Here is a 19,811-nt window from a genome sequence, read left to right on the forward strand (position 1 = left end):
ACATTACCAATGCTTTGCTCCTTTTTAAAATGCCTAAATTCAACAAGGGAAAACAAGACAGAAGATACTTTGGCTGAAAATAAATGATATTCTCTCTTTTCTCCTTTTTCTTTTAAGAAAAAAAAGTGTGGCTCAATCATCGAAGCAGAATATTCTATGTAGTCGAGATACAGACTCTTTGGGGGGGGCGGGGGGGGAGTACAGGCCAGCAAGCCAGGCCGTCTTCCTGCCACGATTACGTAGGAACGACTATATTCTTGGCTAGCAAAATGAGGAGGGCAAGGTCTGCATTTCCGCCGGCATGCTCCAAAGCCTCACCAGCTTCTTGGGGTGTAAAGCCGGCCCCCACAATCTGATCAATGTCTGCAGCAGGGAAAACAGAGGGCCAGGGGGGCACGAGATCTGGGAAGCCCAGAGGCAGCAAGGGGCCAGTTGGCTCATTTAGTGGCCCCAAAGCACCTGCATTTAAGGTGTCTGGTGGTCCAGTTTCTTCCGGGAAAGAACTCTGAGAGCTCAGAGATGCATCTTGACCCATGCTGAGACGCTGGCCCTGCTCCAAAGTTTCACCACCCAGAATTAAATGAGGAGGCTGGCTTTCAGAACATTCACAGTGCGGAAGCTGAGCAGAAGCTGCCGATGGGCTCAGGGAGAGGGAAGTGCTCAAAGTAGAAGATCCTTGGATGACCAGAGTCTCCCGTTCGGACGTCACAGCCAACCTGTGGGCCTCCTGGAGGTCAATGGACACTTGTATCCCTGCCCTTTCAGGGATGGGGAGTTCCACATCCTGGCTCTCAAGGTGTGCACATCCGTGTTCCTGTTTAAAGATCTCCCCACCTGCTGTTTGCTCTTCAGGGGCAGACGCGGACGGGCTGGTGTCTTCATGCCAAGGAACACTTAACTCCCCTTTGCAACTGACAGCAAGAAGTTGGTGAAGCTCCTTTAAGGCAGAGGAGAGGGAGACGTGTGGGTCTTCCGCCGGATTGGTCAGTTGGCCACTGGGAGGGGTGGCGGGTGTATCCGATTCAAAAAATGCATTTCCTGGCTGCATCAAATCAGTGGCCGGAGTGGAGTCAACTCGCTTGGCCCATTCCACCTCCATCATGGCGCATTCTGAGCTCACAGCAGCCAGTCCAAGGGAGCTCTGTGGATCTGAAGGGTCCTGAGTGGCTCCCACTGCTGGGTGCTCTGGCAGCAGGCTCTCTGAGCTCCTTCCCTCCCCTGCAGAAAACCCCACCTCCCTTTCCATGGGGGCGTTGTCAGGGCTCTGCTTTCCATCAGCAGGGGATGGGGAAACAGCCATCTCACAGAGACGCTCCTGGTAATCTGGTACCTTCTGCACACCCAGAGGCTGCTCATTTCCAAGGGTTTCACATGCCTGAAGGTCTAATTGAAGCTTATATGTTTGTTTCCCTTCCTGCTGCTCTGAAGGGAAGGGTCTATCCAGATCCTTTGGCCACCCACAAATGCCCAGCAAGTGGCTTCCTCCCTCTCCTTCAACAGCAGGCGCCAGACCAAGGGGATCGTCTTCAGCACTGGGCTTCTGCAGGCTGCCATGAGCAACTGGCTCTCGGTCCTGTGAATGAGGATGGGACCCCGTTCCAGTTTTTTCAGCCGGGGAATCATCAGAATTGGCAGAAGCAGTATGATTTGGTGGAGACAGAAGCGGCTCTTTGCCTTCCAAATTGGTTGGGCATTCAAGAAGAGAGTCCATGGACTTGGCCGCCTTGGGGCTAAGAGTCTCATCCTGGCTGCCCTCATGGGAGAAAACAGAAGGCGCAGAGACTGAATGGTCAAGCAATTGGCTTGCCAGGTCGCCGGCCTTCGGACCCATCTCTGGAAAACGGACTGGACGTTTTGTCCCATCAGAAGTTGGTAGCGATGGCATTTCTAGTGAGGTAGTTTCTTTGTCACTATTCTCTGTACAAAGGGGAGAGGAGAAAGGGGTGGGGGAAGGAGAGAGAAATGGAATGAGATTCTCCCTTTGATACATTCCATGAGCGTATATAAAACCTTCAGGAGGTACAGCCCATTAGCTTGCGTCACTGGGACTTGCTTTGGGAGATGCACTCAGGGTATTATTAAGAAATGCCTGGAGGCTGGATCAGGCCCAACCTGGATCACAGTGCTCAACCAGATGCCCCAATGGGAAGCCCCAAAGCAGGAGCTGAGTGCAAGAACACTCTTTTTACATGTGATTTCCAGCTACTAATATTCATATCTAAACTGCCTCCAACTGTGAAAGTAGGAAGGAAGCACCAAGGTTAGTAACCACTAGGCAAGGCTCCTGTTTTTCCACCTGCACCCCAAAGAGAGGCAGGGGCAGCCTTTGCCCTTGCCTCGCAGGGGGTTGGATTAGATGACCAGTCTGGCCCCTTCCCCACACTATAATTCTATGGGTCTGAGATTCCACTGGGTTGGTTTGGGACAAAGGGCCACATGGCTTCTGTCAGAGCTGCCTCCATCAAGCAGTCACCTCACCTGTCATTATTATTATTATTATTATGCAGCATGAAACCAACAGCTGGCACCCAAACAAGCACCAGATATCTTCGTTCTCCGCCCCCTTCTTGCCCTTTTGGCAGGAAGCTGCCCATACTGCTTTGGCAGAGATACAGCATATAAATAAGGCTGAGAATCAAGAGTGGCCACAAAGCTACAGGTTTCACTGTTTCCCCCCATGCTCCAACAATATGGAATTAGTGAAACCAACATTCTTGCTAACGTTTTAAGAGTAGGCTATACAGTGGTGCCTCGCAAGACGAAAAGAATCCGTTCCGTGAGTCTCTTCGTATAGCGGTTTTTTCGTCTTGCGAAGCAAGCCCACTGACGGCTTAGCGGATTAGCGCTATTAGCGGCTTATCAGCTTAGCGGATAAGCGGCTTAGAAAAGGGGAAAAAGGAGAAAAAAACCCACAGGAACTCGCAAGACATTTTTGTCTTGCGAAGCAAGCCCATAGGAAATTCGTTTTGCGAAGCGCCTCCAAAACGGAAAACCCTTTCGTCTAGCGGGTTTTCCGTCTTGCGAGGCATTCGTCTTGCGGGGCAACCACTGTAAATATCCAAAACTGGGTATTTTCCCTCTTTCCCAGGGTGAAAAAAGGAGAGGGGGTTCAGTGGTAAAGTAGCCTGGCCATGTTTTAAAATATATTTTATTTCAAGCAGCTTGAAATCGTCTTGAAAGAAAGGTGTATTAGAAGCAGCCCTCCCACCAGGCTGATTTGCTCAGCACGAGGCAACCTGTTAGGTTTGAGCTCGGGGGTCATCTAAGCTCCTGAAAGTACAGATCTGGATATGAGCCTCTTCCTCCCTGGTTAGTCAGTCTTGTGAGATAATCAATCCCAGAGCAAAAGGCGTTAAAAGTTTTGCTAGCTAAAATAAACATGACACTGCATTTCTGACTTGAGTTATTTGGCAAACAGTCTTAAACAAGCAGCCGGTTCTGAGGTCCGCTTTGCATCTACTCACCTGAGAAACTCCCCGGAGACCGAACAAAACAAAACTCCTGCACTTCCCCCCACTTATCGGTTCTGGGGTGAACATCCAAAAAAGAGGCCAAGTCTGGCCAGTGGTGAGTTAATCCCTCAGGGAGTGGTGTTGAGTGTTCAGCTCCAGGCACCACCAAAAACTACTGCGCTCAAGTTGTCTGAATCGAGCACATCCACACAAATATGCCCCCTCTGCAGTTCTCTTCTCTCTGCAGCAGACGCTGGGAAGATCCAAGAGCCTGCTCCACGCTGACCAGGGAAGATGCCAGAGTAGGCAGGAGCTCCTTTAAAGTCCCCACCCCTGCAACCCCCGTCAAGGAGATGGAAGAGCTCGGTGGAATACCTGGTCTGTGGCCCACTCCAGCGGCAGCAAACCCCACACAACATGCATCAAGGCTTCTGGCGTTCTGTTTGGATTAGGAGACAAACACACCAAACTCGGGTTAGCACACACGCACATGCACCACGACTCGGGAGGTGGCTTGCAGCCCTCGCGTGGGTCCTCATTTCACGGTCTGCTTTCCTGTCCCCTCCCATTCCTGCATGCAACTTAGCAGCTCCTCGCGGCTGGGACTTCTTCCAGGAACGATCCTCAGCTATCTTAGCCTCACAATGCACACTGAATTGCTTTTTAGAACGGGTCAAGAACTGTCCGCTTGCTCTCCAGTCGAGGTCTGGTGTGGATGGGCACTGGTGGGGCTCCTGTCTTCTATTCTCAACTAGCATTGATTTTTGGCACTGCATGCTACTGGTCAGCCTCTTCTGGGCCACTTTCTGAGCCTGAGCACTGGGTTCCTCTCTGCCTCCCTGCCATCCAGATCTCGATGCTCTGCGAGGAAGGGACTCTCTGGCTGCCTTAAGATCTCCTCTGCGCTACCTCTTCAGAATTTCTTCCTGGCTCTAGTTGACTCAATCAGCTCAAGTGATAAGGTAGGGCTTGCGAACCCTGCGCTGGCACTGCCCCAGCTGGTCCCTAGGGAGGGGGGCCACAGCTCCATCATCTGCCGCAAACCAACAAAACCAACGAGGGCTCAAGAACTAGAGAGGGAGGAGGCCTCCAACATTGCCTCTGCGGGGTGGGGGGAACACCGTACTTTTCGCTTTATAAGACGCACACGACCATAAGACGCACCTAGTTATTAGGGGAGGAAAACAAGAAATAAGAAGCCTCCTGAGCGAAGAGGTAGCGCTCCTCCCTATTCGCTCAGGAGGCTTTGCGGGGCTACCCCTGAAGCCAGGAGAGCAAGCGGGATCGGTGTGCACCGATCCCGCTTGCTCTCCTGGCTTCAGCGAAAGCAAGTCTCCTGGCTTTCCTCCGACCTCTCGCAAGAGCCGCACTCTCTTTAAAGGGAGCACGGCTCTTGGGAGCTTTTATGGGAGGTGGGGGAAGGGACAGAGCCACGCGCTCTGTCCCTCCCCCCACCTCCCGCAAAAGCCAGGATAGCTGCACGAAGCCTCCGCAGGGCAGTGGGATGAAGGCTCCCCTGCAGAGGCTTTGCGCAGCTAAGCCAGAAGCTAGAACAGCGAGAGGGAGCACTGTGCAGTGCTCCCCCTAGCTGTTCTGGCTTCTGGGGTAGCCCGTGAAGCCTGCATTTGCTCCATAAGACACATACACATTTCCCCTTACTTTTTAGGAGGGGGAAAGTGCGTCTTATAGAGCAGAAAACACGGTATTTTAAAAGTAATTCAGGATGGCCAGACTTGCAGGGGGTGGGGAGGTGTGCAGGACAGCAGCAACATTGGATGGGGAAGATGGAGGAACAGTTATCAAATGCGTAACTCAAGAATGGAATGCAAGCTTTCCTTTGCTAAAGATTTTCAAGGCAGAAAATTGACAGTGGGCATCACAAGGAGTGACTCCACGTCTTCCCGGGGTTATCAAGTGCTGTTTTTATTTTTTATTTCATAATTTCTATACAGCTTGGTTGTAAAACAAAAACCTCAGAGCGGTTTACAAAAAATAAAACAGTAACGGTATCACACTAAGAAAAATTAACAAAAATAAAGTTTGAGAGAGCTAAGATAACACACTAACAGATGGATTTCTTACAAATGTAGAAATGGCATCTGTAATAATGCCAGTTCAGCCGATCAAAGTTGTCATGTGGGCATATATGGGGTAAGGCAAACTCGTTGTTGGCACCTGTCTGTCTCAAGAGACAATGCAGTGCGCCTCTGGGAGTGAAGTCAGGTGTTAGCAGCACCAAAGAGACCTCCCTGGGATGCAAGCCTAGACAGTGTGTGTCTGGGAGTCCTGGGCTCCCCAGGTGACAAGACCCCACTGCTCTTGGCCTCGCTGATGGTGGTCCAAAGGAAAGCAGAGCAATACGTCTGGCACAAGCTTGTCTTGCAGGAGTTGAGGGAGGAGGCTGACAAAGCGCCATCGAACTGCCTTAGGGACTCCACTCCGGATTTCTGTTTGCTCCTTAGCCTTTCCTTCTCCCAAAAATATCCCGTGGAGGTTTTGGATCCAAGGTTTCCTTCTCCTAGATGGGCTACCTTCCCAGGTAGACAAGCCCCACCTGCCCCCTCTCAGTAGGTTCCCATATAAATATGGGTGTTGTTACTTTGTGCCCCCTAGGCTGGGCGCTCTGTGCAGCGCAACTGCTTGCACTGCCCTAAATTCCCTCCAGATGTTCTTGGGATGCCTAGTCCCTGCTTGCAGGGCCAGCGGCTGAGGATGATCTGCATCAGCCTGCCAGCTGCTGAAGCCTTCTTTCTCTGCCCCTTTGCCACAAGCCCTTGGGCCCCACAGAAGCCTTAGCCCGGGCTCTTGGGCATGTTCCAGGGTTTATGTGGCACGTGAGCAAAAGCCTATCAGGTGATCTCGTAGGTAAACAAACATTAGCTTCTGGAAAGAGCATCTAAGCTGTGTTTCACTGCTGTGGGCGAGAACGTGGTCAAAGGCTTTCCACATCACCCCACTGGTTCAGCTTTACAAGACTGAATGTGCTGTGGAGTAGTGGTGAATGTTAGAACCCACCACTGCTCCAAGCCCCTAGCTCCTAAACAAAGGGCCATCCTCCTTTTCCTGAAACACCAAAAATTCTGGTGCATTTCAGGTAAAGAATTATAATGCCACAAAATCACAGCAGCCACTAGTAAGGAGCAGAGGGGTCTGCCCACTCAAATGCCTGGGCAGAAGCACTAGGGGATGGGGAGAAATAGCCTGGCAGAGAAAAGGGAGAGAAGGTGGAGGAACGGCAAAGCTGTTGCTTCATCGAGACAGGCATGAAGGCCGCCTGCCCCACCGGCTGCCCTCCTAAGCATTCCTGTCTCTCCCGGAGGTGGGCCAGGGGTCTCCAAACAAAACTCGAGACTGAGCTAGATGTGTTGGAACGGGAGGCTTTTAATGTCAGGACTGGAGTACAAAGCAATTCCTCTGGCACGCTGTTTTATCCAAGCTGTGTAAGGCCTGGGTGAGGGGAGTGCCAGGCGTTAGAAGATGACGCACTGGGAGGTCCTGTGGCGGGCAGAGGTTCCCGAAGACAGGCGACGCTCCCTCCGCAGTCTCCTCTCCTCCTGTCTTCTGACTCGGATGTCTCGGGCAACTGCAACTGCAACTAACGTATCCAGAGGTGGTGGTGGGGAGGTGGGTGAAAGCATCAGTCGAGGTCCTCGCATTTTACTGGGCCAAGATATTTGGTCCTAGCTTTACTTCAATATGGGATGCGCGTGGCGCTGTGGGTTAAACCACAGAACCTAGGGCTTGCCGATCAGAAGGTCGGCGGTTCAAATCCCCGCGACGGGGTGAGCTCCCGTTGCTCGGTCCCTGCTCCTGCCAACCTAGCAGTTCGAAAGCACGTCAAAGTGCAAGTAGATAAATAGGTACCGCTCCAGCGAGAAGGTAAATGGCATTTTCATGCGCTGCTCTGGTTTGCCAGAAGCGGCTTAGTCATGCTGACCACATGACCCGGAAGCTGTAGGCTGGCTCCCTTGGCCAGTAAAGCGAGATGAGCCCCGCAACCCCAGAGTCGGCCATGACTGGACCTAATGGTCAGGGGTCCCTTTACCTTTACCTTACTTCAGTATGCTTAGCTTTGCAAGAGGGGCTGGGCCACAATGACCCCTTGGGTCCTTTCCAACTCTCCAGTTCTATCCTATGATTCTATATGCGCTGTTCTGCTGCTATGGAGGACACCCAGCCAGGCTTGTAAGGAGGGGACAATCCTGCTTTGGGACCAAGGTGGAAGCAGGGCCCACAGAGAGTAGGAAGGGGCCTCTGGTGCCTTCCGAGTCTTATTGGTTGAGCAGCCAACAAAGCTCAGTGGCCAGGAAGGCAGCCTTGGGCCTGGGTTCATCATTGACTGGGAAGCCTTGGGAAAGCCAGTGTCTTGCAGCCGAGCCTACCTCACTGGGTTGCTGTAAGGCTAAACCACCACCGCGCTCCTTGGCAAGTGGGTTACTAAGGTAACTGCGATTCCTTTTATAAAATTTCTAAGCAAACGGGGTTCTGCAACTTTCAACTGGTTAGGTTAATAAGGGTTTAATAGATTAACAAATTAAAAAGTCACAGGCACCATCTCTAGGAGGCGTAAGGAAGAAGCCTCTACGCTTGGCATGCTCTTAAACCAGCTTGGTGCTCTCCAAGCGCTTCAGACTACAACTCCTCTCGGTCTCGGCCTTTGCAGTGGCTTGCACAAAAACGGCCAGCCAGGTTGGCAAAGGGGAAACAAGGGAGGCTTCTGTCGACAGAAACACAGAGGGAGCCACCTTATGTGGAGCCAGAACCTTGGGCCCATCTAGCTCAGCACTGACCTACACTGGCTGGCAGCAGCTCTCCAGGACAGCAAGCAGGGAGGGGCTCTCCCAGCCGTACACCTAGAGATTCCAGGGACTGGGCCTGGGGCCCTTTGGCATGCCAAGCAGGTGTCTTGCCACTCCACCTTGCGTATCCTTGCAGTACCTGCTTCGTCGACGGACTTCTGTATGGCTTCTGCCAGCTCCTGGTCTGCGATCTCCTCGGGCCGCACGTCCTCTCGCCCCGCCCCGTAGGCCAACCTCGCACACTCGGGGAGCTCCCCCTCCGGCAGGAAGGTCGTCTGGGAGCCGGTAGTGCCAATCACCAGCACGTTCTTCTTGAGGTCTATGGAACACTGGTGGTGGGTGAGAAGGAGCAGAGATCCTGGTTAGGGGACACCAGGGGAGCTTCATTGCTCTCAACTGCAGGCTATGCCCTAATGCCAGACAGCTTCAAATGAATGTGACAGGTAAAGCATTCAAATGTCCTGAATCCATTCAGTTACCTTCCCTCAGTATAATATAGAGCCCATGGTTTTTAACCATCTTGTTTAACCATTATGTCTATGCCAAAAGTAGTTCCAGCTGCTACCTTCCTCGCAGTCACATACCTGTGGCTTAGTTGCTTTGGTTTTATTTTACATTTGTTTTTGTTCAACAGTGAACAAAAATAATTTTATTTTTCTTATTATAAAAAAATAAGAAAATTCCTATTGAATTTTCAAAAAATATTAATATAATGATTTTGTCTTTTCTCTACTTCCCACCCCATTTTCCATGGTGTTTTAATTTCTCCCCCCTCTGCTGCTCACTGCATTCTATTTCTTATGCCAACACATCAAAACTGTATTCTCCAATTCCTTCTGTGGCTCATAATTCAAATCCTGCATGCGAGGTCACTGAACTATAATATCTCCTTAAGTAGTCCTAAAAGGGCTTCCATACTTCCACAAAACAATCATTGTTAGATTCTCTTATTCTGGCTGTTAACTTTGCCAATTCTGCATAGTCCATCACCTTACTTATCCGTTCTTCTTTGGTGGGAACTTCTTCCTTCCAAGCGGTCCTCAATTGTTTATGGACTATGTATCCAATCCAGTCCAATTATGGACTATGTATCAAATCCTGATAGCAGTTAATTTGCAGGATTTCTGTATGACGCTTAAAAAAAACCTATTGAACATACAGTGGTACCTCGGGTTAAGAACTTAATTCGTTCCAGAGGTCCGTTCTTAACCTGAAATAGTTCTTAACCTGAGGTGTGCTTTCGCTAATGGGGCCTCCCGCTGCTGCTGGTGCACAATTTCCATTCTTATCCTGGGGCAAAGTTCTTAACCTGAAGCAACCACTTCCTGCTTAGCGGAGTTTGTAACCCAAAGCGTCTGTAACCCGAGGTACCACTGTATTTCTTTTTTTTAAAAGCTAGAAGCTGCTGGGCAAAACCACACACAGAGACACTCACACAAACACATTTCAGAGGATGCGGCCCCCTTTGCCAGCCTCACCTGGTGCCTCTTCAGCATGTCCAGTCCCAGGAGCATATCCATGGGCTGCTCCTCCAGGATGGAGAACGAACAAGGCAGGAAATCTCCTTCAATCTGGACCTGAGCTAAAGCAGGTTGGGGGTGGGGAGGAGAGAAGAGAGACTGGCATATTAACCAAACCAATCCAATTCAAATAACTTCATTGTTCTAGCTGTTGGCCACAAGTCGTATTAACGTAAGCAGCTGCCCGAAGCAGGATCAGGCTAGAATTCCCACCCAAGTCCAGCACCCTGTTCTCCCAGTGGCCATCCACAAGCAGGATTCAAGCACAAGAACAACTCTTCCCCAATTGTGATTCCCAGCCACTGGCACTCAGAGGCATTTCATAAACATTCAGAGCAATATTTCACAAATATCACTGCAGAAATATGGTCTTTCCAACAAGTGGCTCCTGTCCAAGTTTGTTAAATGTTGTGAGGATCCTATGGTGTTTTAAAATGTGATTTTTTTTGGGGGGTGGGAGGTTATTGGGTTGCTGTTTTTATTTTGATTATGCATTTTGAGGTTTTATATTTTGATTTTATTCTGTGAACCTCCCTGAGACCTCTGGTCTCCCATCCAAGTACTAACCAGGCCTGACCCTGCTTAGCTTCCGAGATCAGACGAGATCAGGCGTGTTCAGGGTAGTATGGCCATAGACCATAGTAGAAATGTCATAAGGAATCAAATATAAACAGATTAATAGAGTATTAAAGGAAAAAATAAGGTTAGAATGTGTTAAGATAATTATAGGATAGAAAACAGAGGAAGATGGAAAGGAATTGCTGAAACAATTAACAGAAGTGGAATACAAAAAGGGAGGTGTGAGGAGGTCGTTGAAATAAGTGAATGAAAGATAAGATATTGAAATTGTTTGATGTGTTTTAAACTGTTTTTGTTTTGTTAGTTTAATGTGTTTGTGTTATGTAGTGTTTTTGTATAGTATTGTTAATTCCCCCCCCCCTTTTTTATCTCTCCCCCCCCTTGTTGTTTGTAGTATTTAAATTGTTGGAAAACTAATAAATATTATTTTCAACAAAAAAAGAGAGACCTCCGGGTATGGGGTGGTATATAAATTCAATTAATAATAATAAAATAAATTTCCTGCCTCTGACAGCAGAGGGAACACAGAGCCTCTACCCTCCTCTGTGAATCTAGCGCATGCTTTCTGCAAGTTGGCAGTCATCACTGCCTCCTGTGGGATAAGAGTTCCACTATGTGCTGCCTGCAGCAGCCTCGACTCTGGCTCTGGAAGCAGGGGGCTCCCCACCCTCCCTGCCCTGCCAGCCAGCTGCAAGGAATCTGCCGCCCTTACCCAGGTGGACCCTGCCAATGATCTTCTGGGTCCCCACACCTTTGGCAATGCCTGCCCACCTCCGGTCCACCAGCCGCATGATGTTGCACCTCTCTGCGCACGCTTGGCTCATGATGGTCATCTGTGCCCCTGCCAGAAATACAGCAGCCGGTGTTAAAAGGCACACCCAACCTCTTCCCAGGGAGCAAAAGGGGCAGCTGCCCCATACCCTCCCCATTATGGGGGCAATGCTCGGGAAAACATTTGCCTCTGGGGGCAAGGCTCTCTCAGAAGCACAGCAGAAATTTAGCATTAAGTGCACAGGACCAAGGCAAGGGGTTGTAACCAACAGAGGTTTACTCAAGAGTAGACCCAGCACTGGAAGCAGCCCAATGTCTTGTTGGGTGACAAGAGCAAGTTTGGCATAGCGGTTAGCATGCGGGACTAGGATCCGGGAAGCCAAGGTTCAATCCTCGCTCAGGGGGTGACCTTGGGCCAGTTGCTGTCTCTTAGCCTAACTCACCTGAGTCCACAAAGGCTTTCACAGGGTGGCCGTTGACTTTGCAGTTGATGTAGAGCATCACCACCTGGCCAAAGCTCTCCGGAGCCTCCTCCATGGCGATCGTCATGTTCTCCTCGATGTTCTGCTGCCTGGATCCAACATCAATACACGGGTGAAGGGCAAGCATTAACCGCCAGCACCATGGATTGGGCTGACTGCCACGTGCTCCATGCCAGAAGCAGAGGCAGAGCAACCCCCCTGGGTCAGAAGGTGAAGCTGACAACAGGGCTGACCCACAGCAACACAGCAGGCCTGGCCTCGTGCAGGGCCCCCGAGATACTTCACAGGTTAGCTCTCTGTGTGCAGGCATGTGTAGAGATGCTGCCTGAGATTCTTTCCCACCTGCTCTGTACCAAGTCAGACCCTTGGGTCCATCTAGCTCACTACGGTCTGCACTGACAGGCAGCAGCTGTCCAGGGTTGCAGGCAGGGAGTCTCTTCCCAAACCTACCTGGAAATGCCATTAGGAGCTGAACCTGGGACCTTCAGTTTGCAAGGCAGACACTCTGCCATTGAGCTACAGCTCTTCCTCATAAACCCAACAGATGTGGGTTTGAGGATACCTGTTGTCCCCCACCTCCTTAGAGGTCAGGGAGGCGCAGGAGTTCAGAGAAGGCTCAGCCAGGAGGCGACAAATCTGCATTACGTTTGCTCCAGGTTTGAAACCGACAAGCCACTTGCACCCCCAGGGGTGGCTCCCAGACCTTTGCCTACCTAATGTCCTCTTCGATCTTGGCCTGAGCCTCAAGATCAAAAGGGTCGGCGGAGAACAGGCGGATCCTCTCCTGCTCCCGGCGGGCTCGATCTTGCTGCTGCTCTACAAGCACCCGGGTGAACTTCTCTAGAGTAAGGAAAGACATTTACAATAGCGACTGGCAGGAGGAGGAGCACCAGGAGGAATGGAAGAAATTTAAAGACTACTTAGCTAAATATGTTAAGATAATTTAAATAGAATTACTTGCAAGTATCAGATTGGCCTAGGATTTAAATATGGGATGTTACAGAATAATATGCTTAAAGTTAAAATGAAAAAAAAAAGAAATATGTTAATTGACTAAGTAAATTTTATGTGAAAATAGTTTTGGAAAACTGCTACAATGATTTATATGGAAACTCAGCCAGAGGGATTCGAGGAAGACACTTAACAATGTTAACAAAAGTGGAATTATTATAGCCATGATAAATGTTTGTTTCTTCTTGTTTTTCCCCCCTGTTTGTTATAAACTTGGAAAACTAATTTAAAAAAATTGGGGGGGGGGGGAATACAATAGCGACTGGCAGCCACAGCTAGCGTTTCTGTGGCACGCCTTGACAGCTCACAAAGCGCTCCACGTGCACCACCCAGCTCCAGTTTCTTTCCAAACACTCCTCACTTCCCTCCTCTCCCCAAATCCTCGTCAGTCTGGGATAGTGCAAAAACCAGGAAGTCAAACCATGCAGCCACCCACCCATTTGAGTGCAGCCATGTGGCTAAAGCACCCATTCTTCTGCCCGTCCTTGCAGCCTTCCAGCAAGTCACCCCAAAGAATCCAGAGGGTTTCTTCTCCTCCGGCACAAACGCTCCACGCCAGGGGAGATACTCACCCAGGTCCCCGCTAAGCAGAGCCTCTGCTAGAGGTGGGTTGCGCTCCTTCAGCAGGGAAAGCTCGTGGGGATTGGCCAGCAACATGTCTCTTAACAGCGCCGGGTTGTCCAAGCCCTGCGGTGGGGAGGGGAACTCGGGAGGAGACGGGCCGGGCTGCGAGGAGGGCTGCTGCGCTGGGGGTGCCAGTGAGGGCAGCTGGGGAGGCTGGCCTGAAGTCCCAGGAACCGTGATGCTGCTGAAGTCTATCCTGGGCAAACCTAGGCAGAGGGGAATTAACAGAACAGTTCATATTAGCCCTGGTGATTTTTACCCTATGGGGGGGACGGGACGACCCCAAGGCCCAATCCCCTCTGATACACACATAAACCATAGCTGTCAACTTTTCCCTTTTCTTGCGAGGAATCCTATTTGGAATAAGGGAATTTCCCTTAAAAAAAGGGAAACTTTGACAGCTATGCACATATACCCACACACAGCCATGCCAAGTATCCAGCCTCCACAATTTAGTTCAGCAGGTTGACAAAATAATAGAATCACAGAATTGTAAAGCTAGAAGGGACCCCCAATGGTCATCTAGTCCAACCCCCGGAAATGCAGGAACCACAGTGAAATAATCATGGACAGGATGGCCATCCAACCTGTGCCTGAAGTCCTGCTATGTAGGAGAGTCCACACCCTTCTGAGAGTGTTTGGTCCACTGTCAAACAGCTCTCCCTGCCAGAATGTTTTTCCTGACGTTTAGCCAGACTCTCCTTTCTTGTAACTTGAACTCATCGGTTCAGGCCCTGCCCTCTGGAGCAGCAGAAAACAAGCTTGCTCCATCTTCCATGTGACAGCCCTTTAGATATATGAAGATCCAGTCAAGAGAAACAGCAATGGTAGCTCAGGGATCACAGCAGCCTCTGCTACGAGGAATTTCCTGCTTTTTCCTCCTGGGCAAGCAATGTCCGGCTCCAGGGAAGAGGAAGCTCACAAGTCTCCTTACGGTCTCAGCATGTGCAAAGCATGACAAGGAAGCAATGCTCAAGAGTGGAGCAGTAGGAACAGCGGTGAGCAGAAGGCAGTTTCCCAAAGCTCAGCCCACAGTTTCATAGAGTTATAGAATGCAGGAATCTCACCCACAGCTGCCCCTGGGTGGGCTCGAACCACCAACCTTCTGGTTAACAGTAAGACACACTGGCTCAGAAACCTTTTAATGAAACTGTTATTTAAGACAGTGCAATAAAAAAATTAAGATCTTATATATATATAAAATGAATGTTCATAAATGTACCAACCAAGCACAAACATAGATATGTGGACCACATGTCTGGAGCAGCAAACCATTTTGACTCCCAAACTGACCAAATGTTTTCTCTGCAAGGAGGGAGGGCAGGAATTGGGTAATCACCATTTCAAAGGAATGGGCAGACTACCAGGAAAAGCAATCAGATAAGGCATTATCAGATAAACTGGCAGACAGGAAAAACAACAACATTCAAATTTCTGTTGTAGACCACCTTTTCTGTGATGTAGGTGTGATGTATGGAGGGGTGGTCTTGAGCTCTAGGGCAGGGAATTTAAAATGTCTATATAAGGGCAGGCACACCTTTGTTCTGGGTCCTCCTCCATCCTCCTGCAGGAACAGGAACACCCTGTTACAACAGCTTTAATAAAGATCAGGCTTACTAGCTGCTTTGCTTCTTAATATTCTCTGGTTGGCCTCTGTTATTTTCTCCTACCAATAGGGAACCCACGTAAGGACTCTATACAGGGCTCTTGGATACCCCATAAGGGGAAAGGGGCAGATTTTGTTTACAACAGCAAAATTAAATGGTTAGAGAATCAACAGACTCCTAGGCTCAATGTGACCTGAGTCCTGTGGACAGCCCAGACCACGGAGAAGTCTGCCAGGGACAGGGTGGGGTAAGAGGGAGCCTTCCTCACCGGGAAATGGGGCTGGGGGCCGCACCCCTGCATTCTCCACTTGCTGCAGGATCACCACGTCACCGTCTTTCAAGCCGTAAGAAGCCAGCGACCGGTGGTTGTCAGTCAGGGGCTGCTCTGCATAAACAATCTGGGAGACAAGGGAAGGCTGGTTAATAAACAACTCACCACATCTGACTAGGAGAAAAGGACTGCCAAGAAAGCTCAGACACAGAGAATAAATGTCCGCACTCCACTGCTGCCCGGACACACACAGGATGGAAGATCCCCAGAGGGATCTGTGAGGACCAGGCCTTAAGCAGGACAGACTCAGCTTGCCTCACTTTTGCTAGCCAACAGGGTGCCAGAAGAATGAGGACTGGGGGCTTGTGCTGTGCTTTGGACTGATTCAGGACATGTAACGCAATGTTTTCCCCTGTGGAATACCCTCCAATCAGATGTCAAGGAGATAAAGAACTACACAACTTTTAGAAGACATCTGAAGGCAGTCCTGTATCAGGAAGTTTTTAATGTTTGACGTTTTATTATGTTTTTATATGTGTTGGAAGCTGCAACCCAGCTGGATAGACGGGGTATAAATATTTTTTAAAATTAATTATTATAAGAAACCTGGCATTTGCGGGGGGAACTCTTTCCACATTTCCCTGCGCAACCACACTCAAAACCACAGATAATGCCATCGTTATCTTGCTTTGCTTCATGAAACCTGCACTGGAAGTCAATGGCCTGAGAGATAACACTGAAACACAGGACTGCTGGCTATCAGGTGAGTGCCTTATGACAGCTTTGCATCTAAACACTTTCAAGGCAGACAAGAGGGGGCAAGAAAACGCCATGTCAGCGAAAGAGCAGGCTTGATGGAGGAGGGAGAGAGGAGAGGGCTTTGCTGAATTCCCCACACAAAGCCTCAGGCAGGTAAGTATCACTTTCGCTTTCCAACTTATAGTTTTGACATCCTATGGCACAGCCCTAGACAAAGACAGCCCAGGAGCAAAAGAGCCACACTTGACTCAAACAGTTCACAAAAGCAGCCAAGTCAGGGGCTCTTCTCTGAACTGATCCAGGTTATGAAACACACACTACTTACACCAGCCAGCCTGGCGCGGAGCAGGGAGCTCTTTGGCCTCCAGGAAGTCGCTTCTCCTCCCGGTCGCAAGACACCATTAGGAGTTGGCAAAAGTCGTGCACACCTCTACTGTGGGATGCGTCATTCACAGTGCAAGATGGGAATTCAAAAGCAGCTTCTCCAGAGCCGCCCACAAGCCTGAGCAATCTTGCCCAACTGGCACAAAGGATTGTGGGTGAGCCAGTTCTATCAGAGGCAGGAGCCACCTCCGTCAAGGGAGGGGCGCCAGGAAACGCAGCAAAGGCAAGTGCATGGGGTTCCAGTACCAGGAGACACCTGGCCAGCTCTCTGAGAGGTGGGCATGGACTGGGCTGGATCCCTCAATGTTTCACTGGGGGAACGTCTCCCCCCCTCCCACAACCCACCAGCCCTGTTCCCCTCCAGCTTCCTTCTATCACCAGTCCATAATGTGCAATATGAGAAGGAGGCAGGGAGAGATTGAGGAGGCAGGACAGAAGGGGCGTAAAAGGAGGCCCAGTGAGTCAAGGGGGGCTCCCTACTCTGAGACAAGGATCCGGGGGCCCATCTGGGAGGTCCACGGTGTTTACTGCTCCGTGATGTTTACTGCCTGCATGAAGGGAGCAGTTTAGCTATGGAGGCGGGAGAGAATTCACAGCTTCCCACAATCTTAAAATAGATGGTCATGATACTCTGGCGCAAGAGTCCGGGGAAGGACCTCACGTTGCCAACCCAAGATGAGCCGGACACTCACTCCTCTGTGCCAGGCGGTTGCCTCATCCTGCAAAGTCCTGTTGACTGCAAGAGACTTCCAAAGAGACTTCCAAGCTATGAGGTCCTCCTTTTGACTCCCTACCTTCCCATGGGACAAGGTTGATTCCAACTAAGCTCTACTCCAGATAAGACCCACTGGCATTGGTTGGTCTTCATTCTTTTCAGGTGTGTAGGGCCTGGTGCACTCCTGAGAAACATGAACCACACCACGGAGATTCCCCTGGGTGGTTACAGGGGCCAGATCAGCATAACTATCTTCTAAGCTGAATTATTATTTATTTAAATTTACTACTTCCCTTTCACCCTAAGAACCCAGGGCAATTTGCAACTATTTAAAACACAACATTAAAAACTGTTTTAAACAACTTACAACCACAAGAACAGGGTCAAAGCCCAGGGTAAGGAGGTGCCAGGGTAAACACAGACAATCCTAAAAACCTAGCCTCTCTACCTTAGTGGCAAAGCCCCTGCTTGGCATGCAGAAGGTCCCATGTTCACTTTCCACCAGGATCTCCAGGTAGGGCTGCGAAAGACCAAGGCATGAGAGCAGCTGCTAGTCTGTGTCAGCCACACTGGGGCAAACCGGTTGACTTGGCCCCCAAAGCAGCTTAAGCTGCTTTCATTTTTACAGACCCACAGCCGGAGGAAGTGGGCCCCACCCCAATCCCTGATGCAAGATGCTCCTAGGAGAGCTCGGCAGGGGCTTTGCTCTCCCACTCTGCTTTTAACAAGCTGCACACTGTGGCACGCAGAGACCGCCGACACCGCCTCCTTTATCAGTCTCTCGCGAAAAGCCAGGCAGAGTTTTATCACATATCATGAGGAGCCACCAACAGAGCAATACAAACTGCAGCACAGCACCCAACAAACACCCCACCAAGGATGCCTCCTACGCAACCAGAGCACAAGTTGTTGCTGGGCTACCACCCCATCACTGGCCACACTGGGAATTGGGAGTCTGACAATAACTGGAGAGCCACCAATGCCACTTGCTTTTACTGGCCCTAGCTACCTCCAATGCTATTTTTCCTTCTTTTAACGCAGGGACTGAGAAACCGCAGCCCCCCTGGATGCTGCTGGCCTTCAGCTCCCTGGTCATGCAGGATCACTGATGGGAGTCCAGCAATGTCTAGAGCAGTGGTGGCCAAACTTGGCCCTCCAGCTGTTTTTGGATTACAACTCCCATCCTCCCTAGCTAATAGGACCAGTGTCCAGGGATGATGGGAATTGTAGTCCCCCAACAGCTGGAGGGCCAAGTTTGGCCACCACTGCTCTAGAAAGTTCCAGGTTGGGAAAGGGTGCACCCATCCAATGTTAGCTAGGCATACTCGAGAATAGCCCACAATGAAGCCAATAATGGGCTTATGAAGCAACCCCACCCCATTAGATGCAAATGGGTCTACTCTTGAGTACAGGTGGCTAACACTGGACAGATACTGTCCATTTGGTTGTATAGCCAATGTGGGTCCTACTCAGCGGAGGCCCACTAACAATAATTGGACTGAGTTAGTCTTTATTCATTTAAAGAAGTCTGAGAAGAGCTAGTGTCTAATTTGGACTGTGCTTGGCACTGAAATTTGTTGATTTCTTTGGCAATGCTAACCCTACACAGAGTGGACACAATTTTAATAAATGGGCATGGGTAACTTTGCTCCATTCCCTTCAATGGGTCTACTCTTGGTAGAACTTACATGGATATGACCCACGGGGTTGGGCACCCTGAAGCTTTTCGGAGGGGGACAACTATCCCCACCACTGCTTTACTAATCATACTATCTTTACCATATTCACATACCACTTTTTTGCCAAAGGTGCCCAAAGCAAATTCCAGTTTAAAAGGCAAATGGTGCAACATGCAAAGAGGCGATTTGCATGTGACTTACACACAGGATAATTATTTAAAAATAAATAAAACATGACTAAAACCTTAAGCAAGCAGATATATGGGGGGGGGGGAGAGAGAGGGAGAAATACACACACTGCTGGGTCAAGACCCCATTCACCCAGCTGGGGAAAGCCGGACCCATGCATCCAAAAGGTGAGCTCTACTCAAGAGGAGACCCTTCCATAGGCCTGCAGAGCTGGAAGGGGTCAGGGACGACTAGGGTCATCTAGTCGCACCCCCGCCCCGCCCTGCCCTTGCAATGCAGGAGCCACAGCAAAACCCGAAGTTGATTAAAAAGCAAGGAAGGCCGGATTAAGCCGCCCTCGTTTTAAAAGAGGGTCTACTCGGAGTAAGAGGGGGGAGGCGCGAGAGCGCACACACAGAGAGACACACGTGCCCCTTTGGCCTCGCCTTATTTCCCCCCTCCCCCCCTCCGTTCTCTTCATGTCCCAGCCCAGGGCACGCGCACCCCTCCCCCTTCCCGGGCGCGCGCGCTGACCTGGCTCTCGGCGGCGGGGATGCCGGACTCGAGCTCGCAGAGGGCGCGGAAGTTCTGGAGCTCGAAGTCGGCGTCGACCTGGAGCGAGAAGGTGAGCTCGGAGCGGTCGCGCCGCAGGCAGAAGACCGTCAGGAGCATCGCTCGGCCGACGGGGTTGCCGGGTGGGAAGCGAACGCGCCAAGGACGGCAGAGCGGATCCGGAGCCCGCCTGGCTGAGCCCCAGCTCGCCCGCCTGCCTCGCCTCAGAGACGCCGCAAAGCGACGCCGCGTTTACGGCAGCGCCTCTTGAACGCCCCGCCCCGCCCCTCCGTCGCAAAAGGACGGGCAGGTGGGCGGGGACAGCGCGGCGTCAGCGCGGCGTCGCCCCGCCCCCGGGGCGGAGCCCTTAGGGGTAAGGGGCGGGAGGAGGCGACCACGACGTCCGGCTCCGTCGCCACGTGCAGGGCAGGACCAAAA

General features: G+C 50.7%; 1 protein-coding gene across 5 annotated transcripts; it reads right to left on the bottom strand.

Annotated features, from left to right (window-relative positions):
* Positions 1-185: 185 nt before the first annotated feature.
* On the bottom strand, positions 186-19,622 carry LOC309346755 (protein DDI1 homolog 2). 5 transcript variants are annotated; one of them, XM_081870893.1, is made up of 10 exons: positions 19,356-19,621; positions 15,114-15,243; positions 13,187-13,444; positions 12,317-12,443; positions 11,565-11,692; positions 11,063-11,191; positions 9,730-9,833; positions 8,391-8,580; positions 3,828-3,891; positions 1,780-1,917 (listed from the first exon to the last, which is right to left on the bottom strand). In XM_081870893.1, exons 1-9 carry the CDS (start codon positions 19,491-19,493, stop codon positions 3,875-3,877), a joined length of 1,221 nt encoding a protein of 406 aa, XP_081727019.1. In that variant the 5' UTR covers positions 19,494-19,621; the 3' UTR covers positions 1,780-1,917; positions 3,828-3,874. The 5 variants fall into 5 exon arrangements, with proteins under 5 accessions (XP_081727015.1, XP_081727019.1, XP_081727018.1 ...); XM_081870889.1 differs by lacking the exon at positions 3,828-3,891 and having other exon boundaries at positions 186-1,917; positions 19,356-19,622; XM_081870892.1 differs by lacking the exons at positions 1,780-1,917; positions 3,828-3,891 and adding an exon at positions 6,816-7,035 and having other exon boundaries at positions 19,356-19,622.
* Between the last annotated feature and the right edge of the window lie 189 nt (positions 19,623-19,811).

The sequence above is a fragment of the Podarcis erhardii genome (genome assembly GCF_964252035.2).
Source record: "Podarcis erhardii genome assembly, chromosome: 7".
NCBI classification, from domain to species: Eukaryota; Metazoa; Chordata; class Lepidosauria; order Squamata; family Lacertidae; genus Podarcis; species Podarcis erhardii.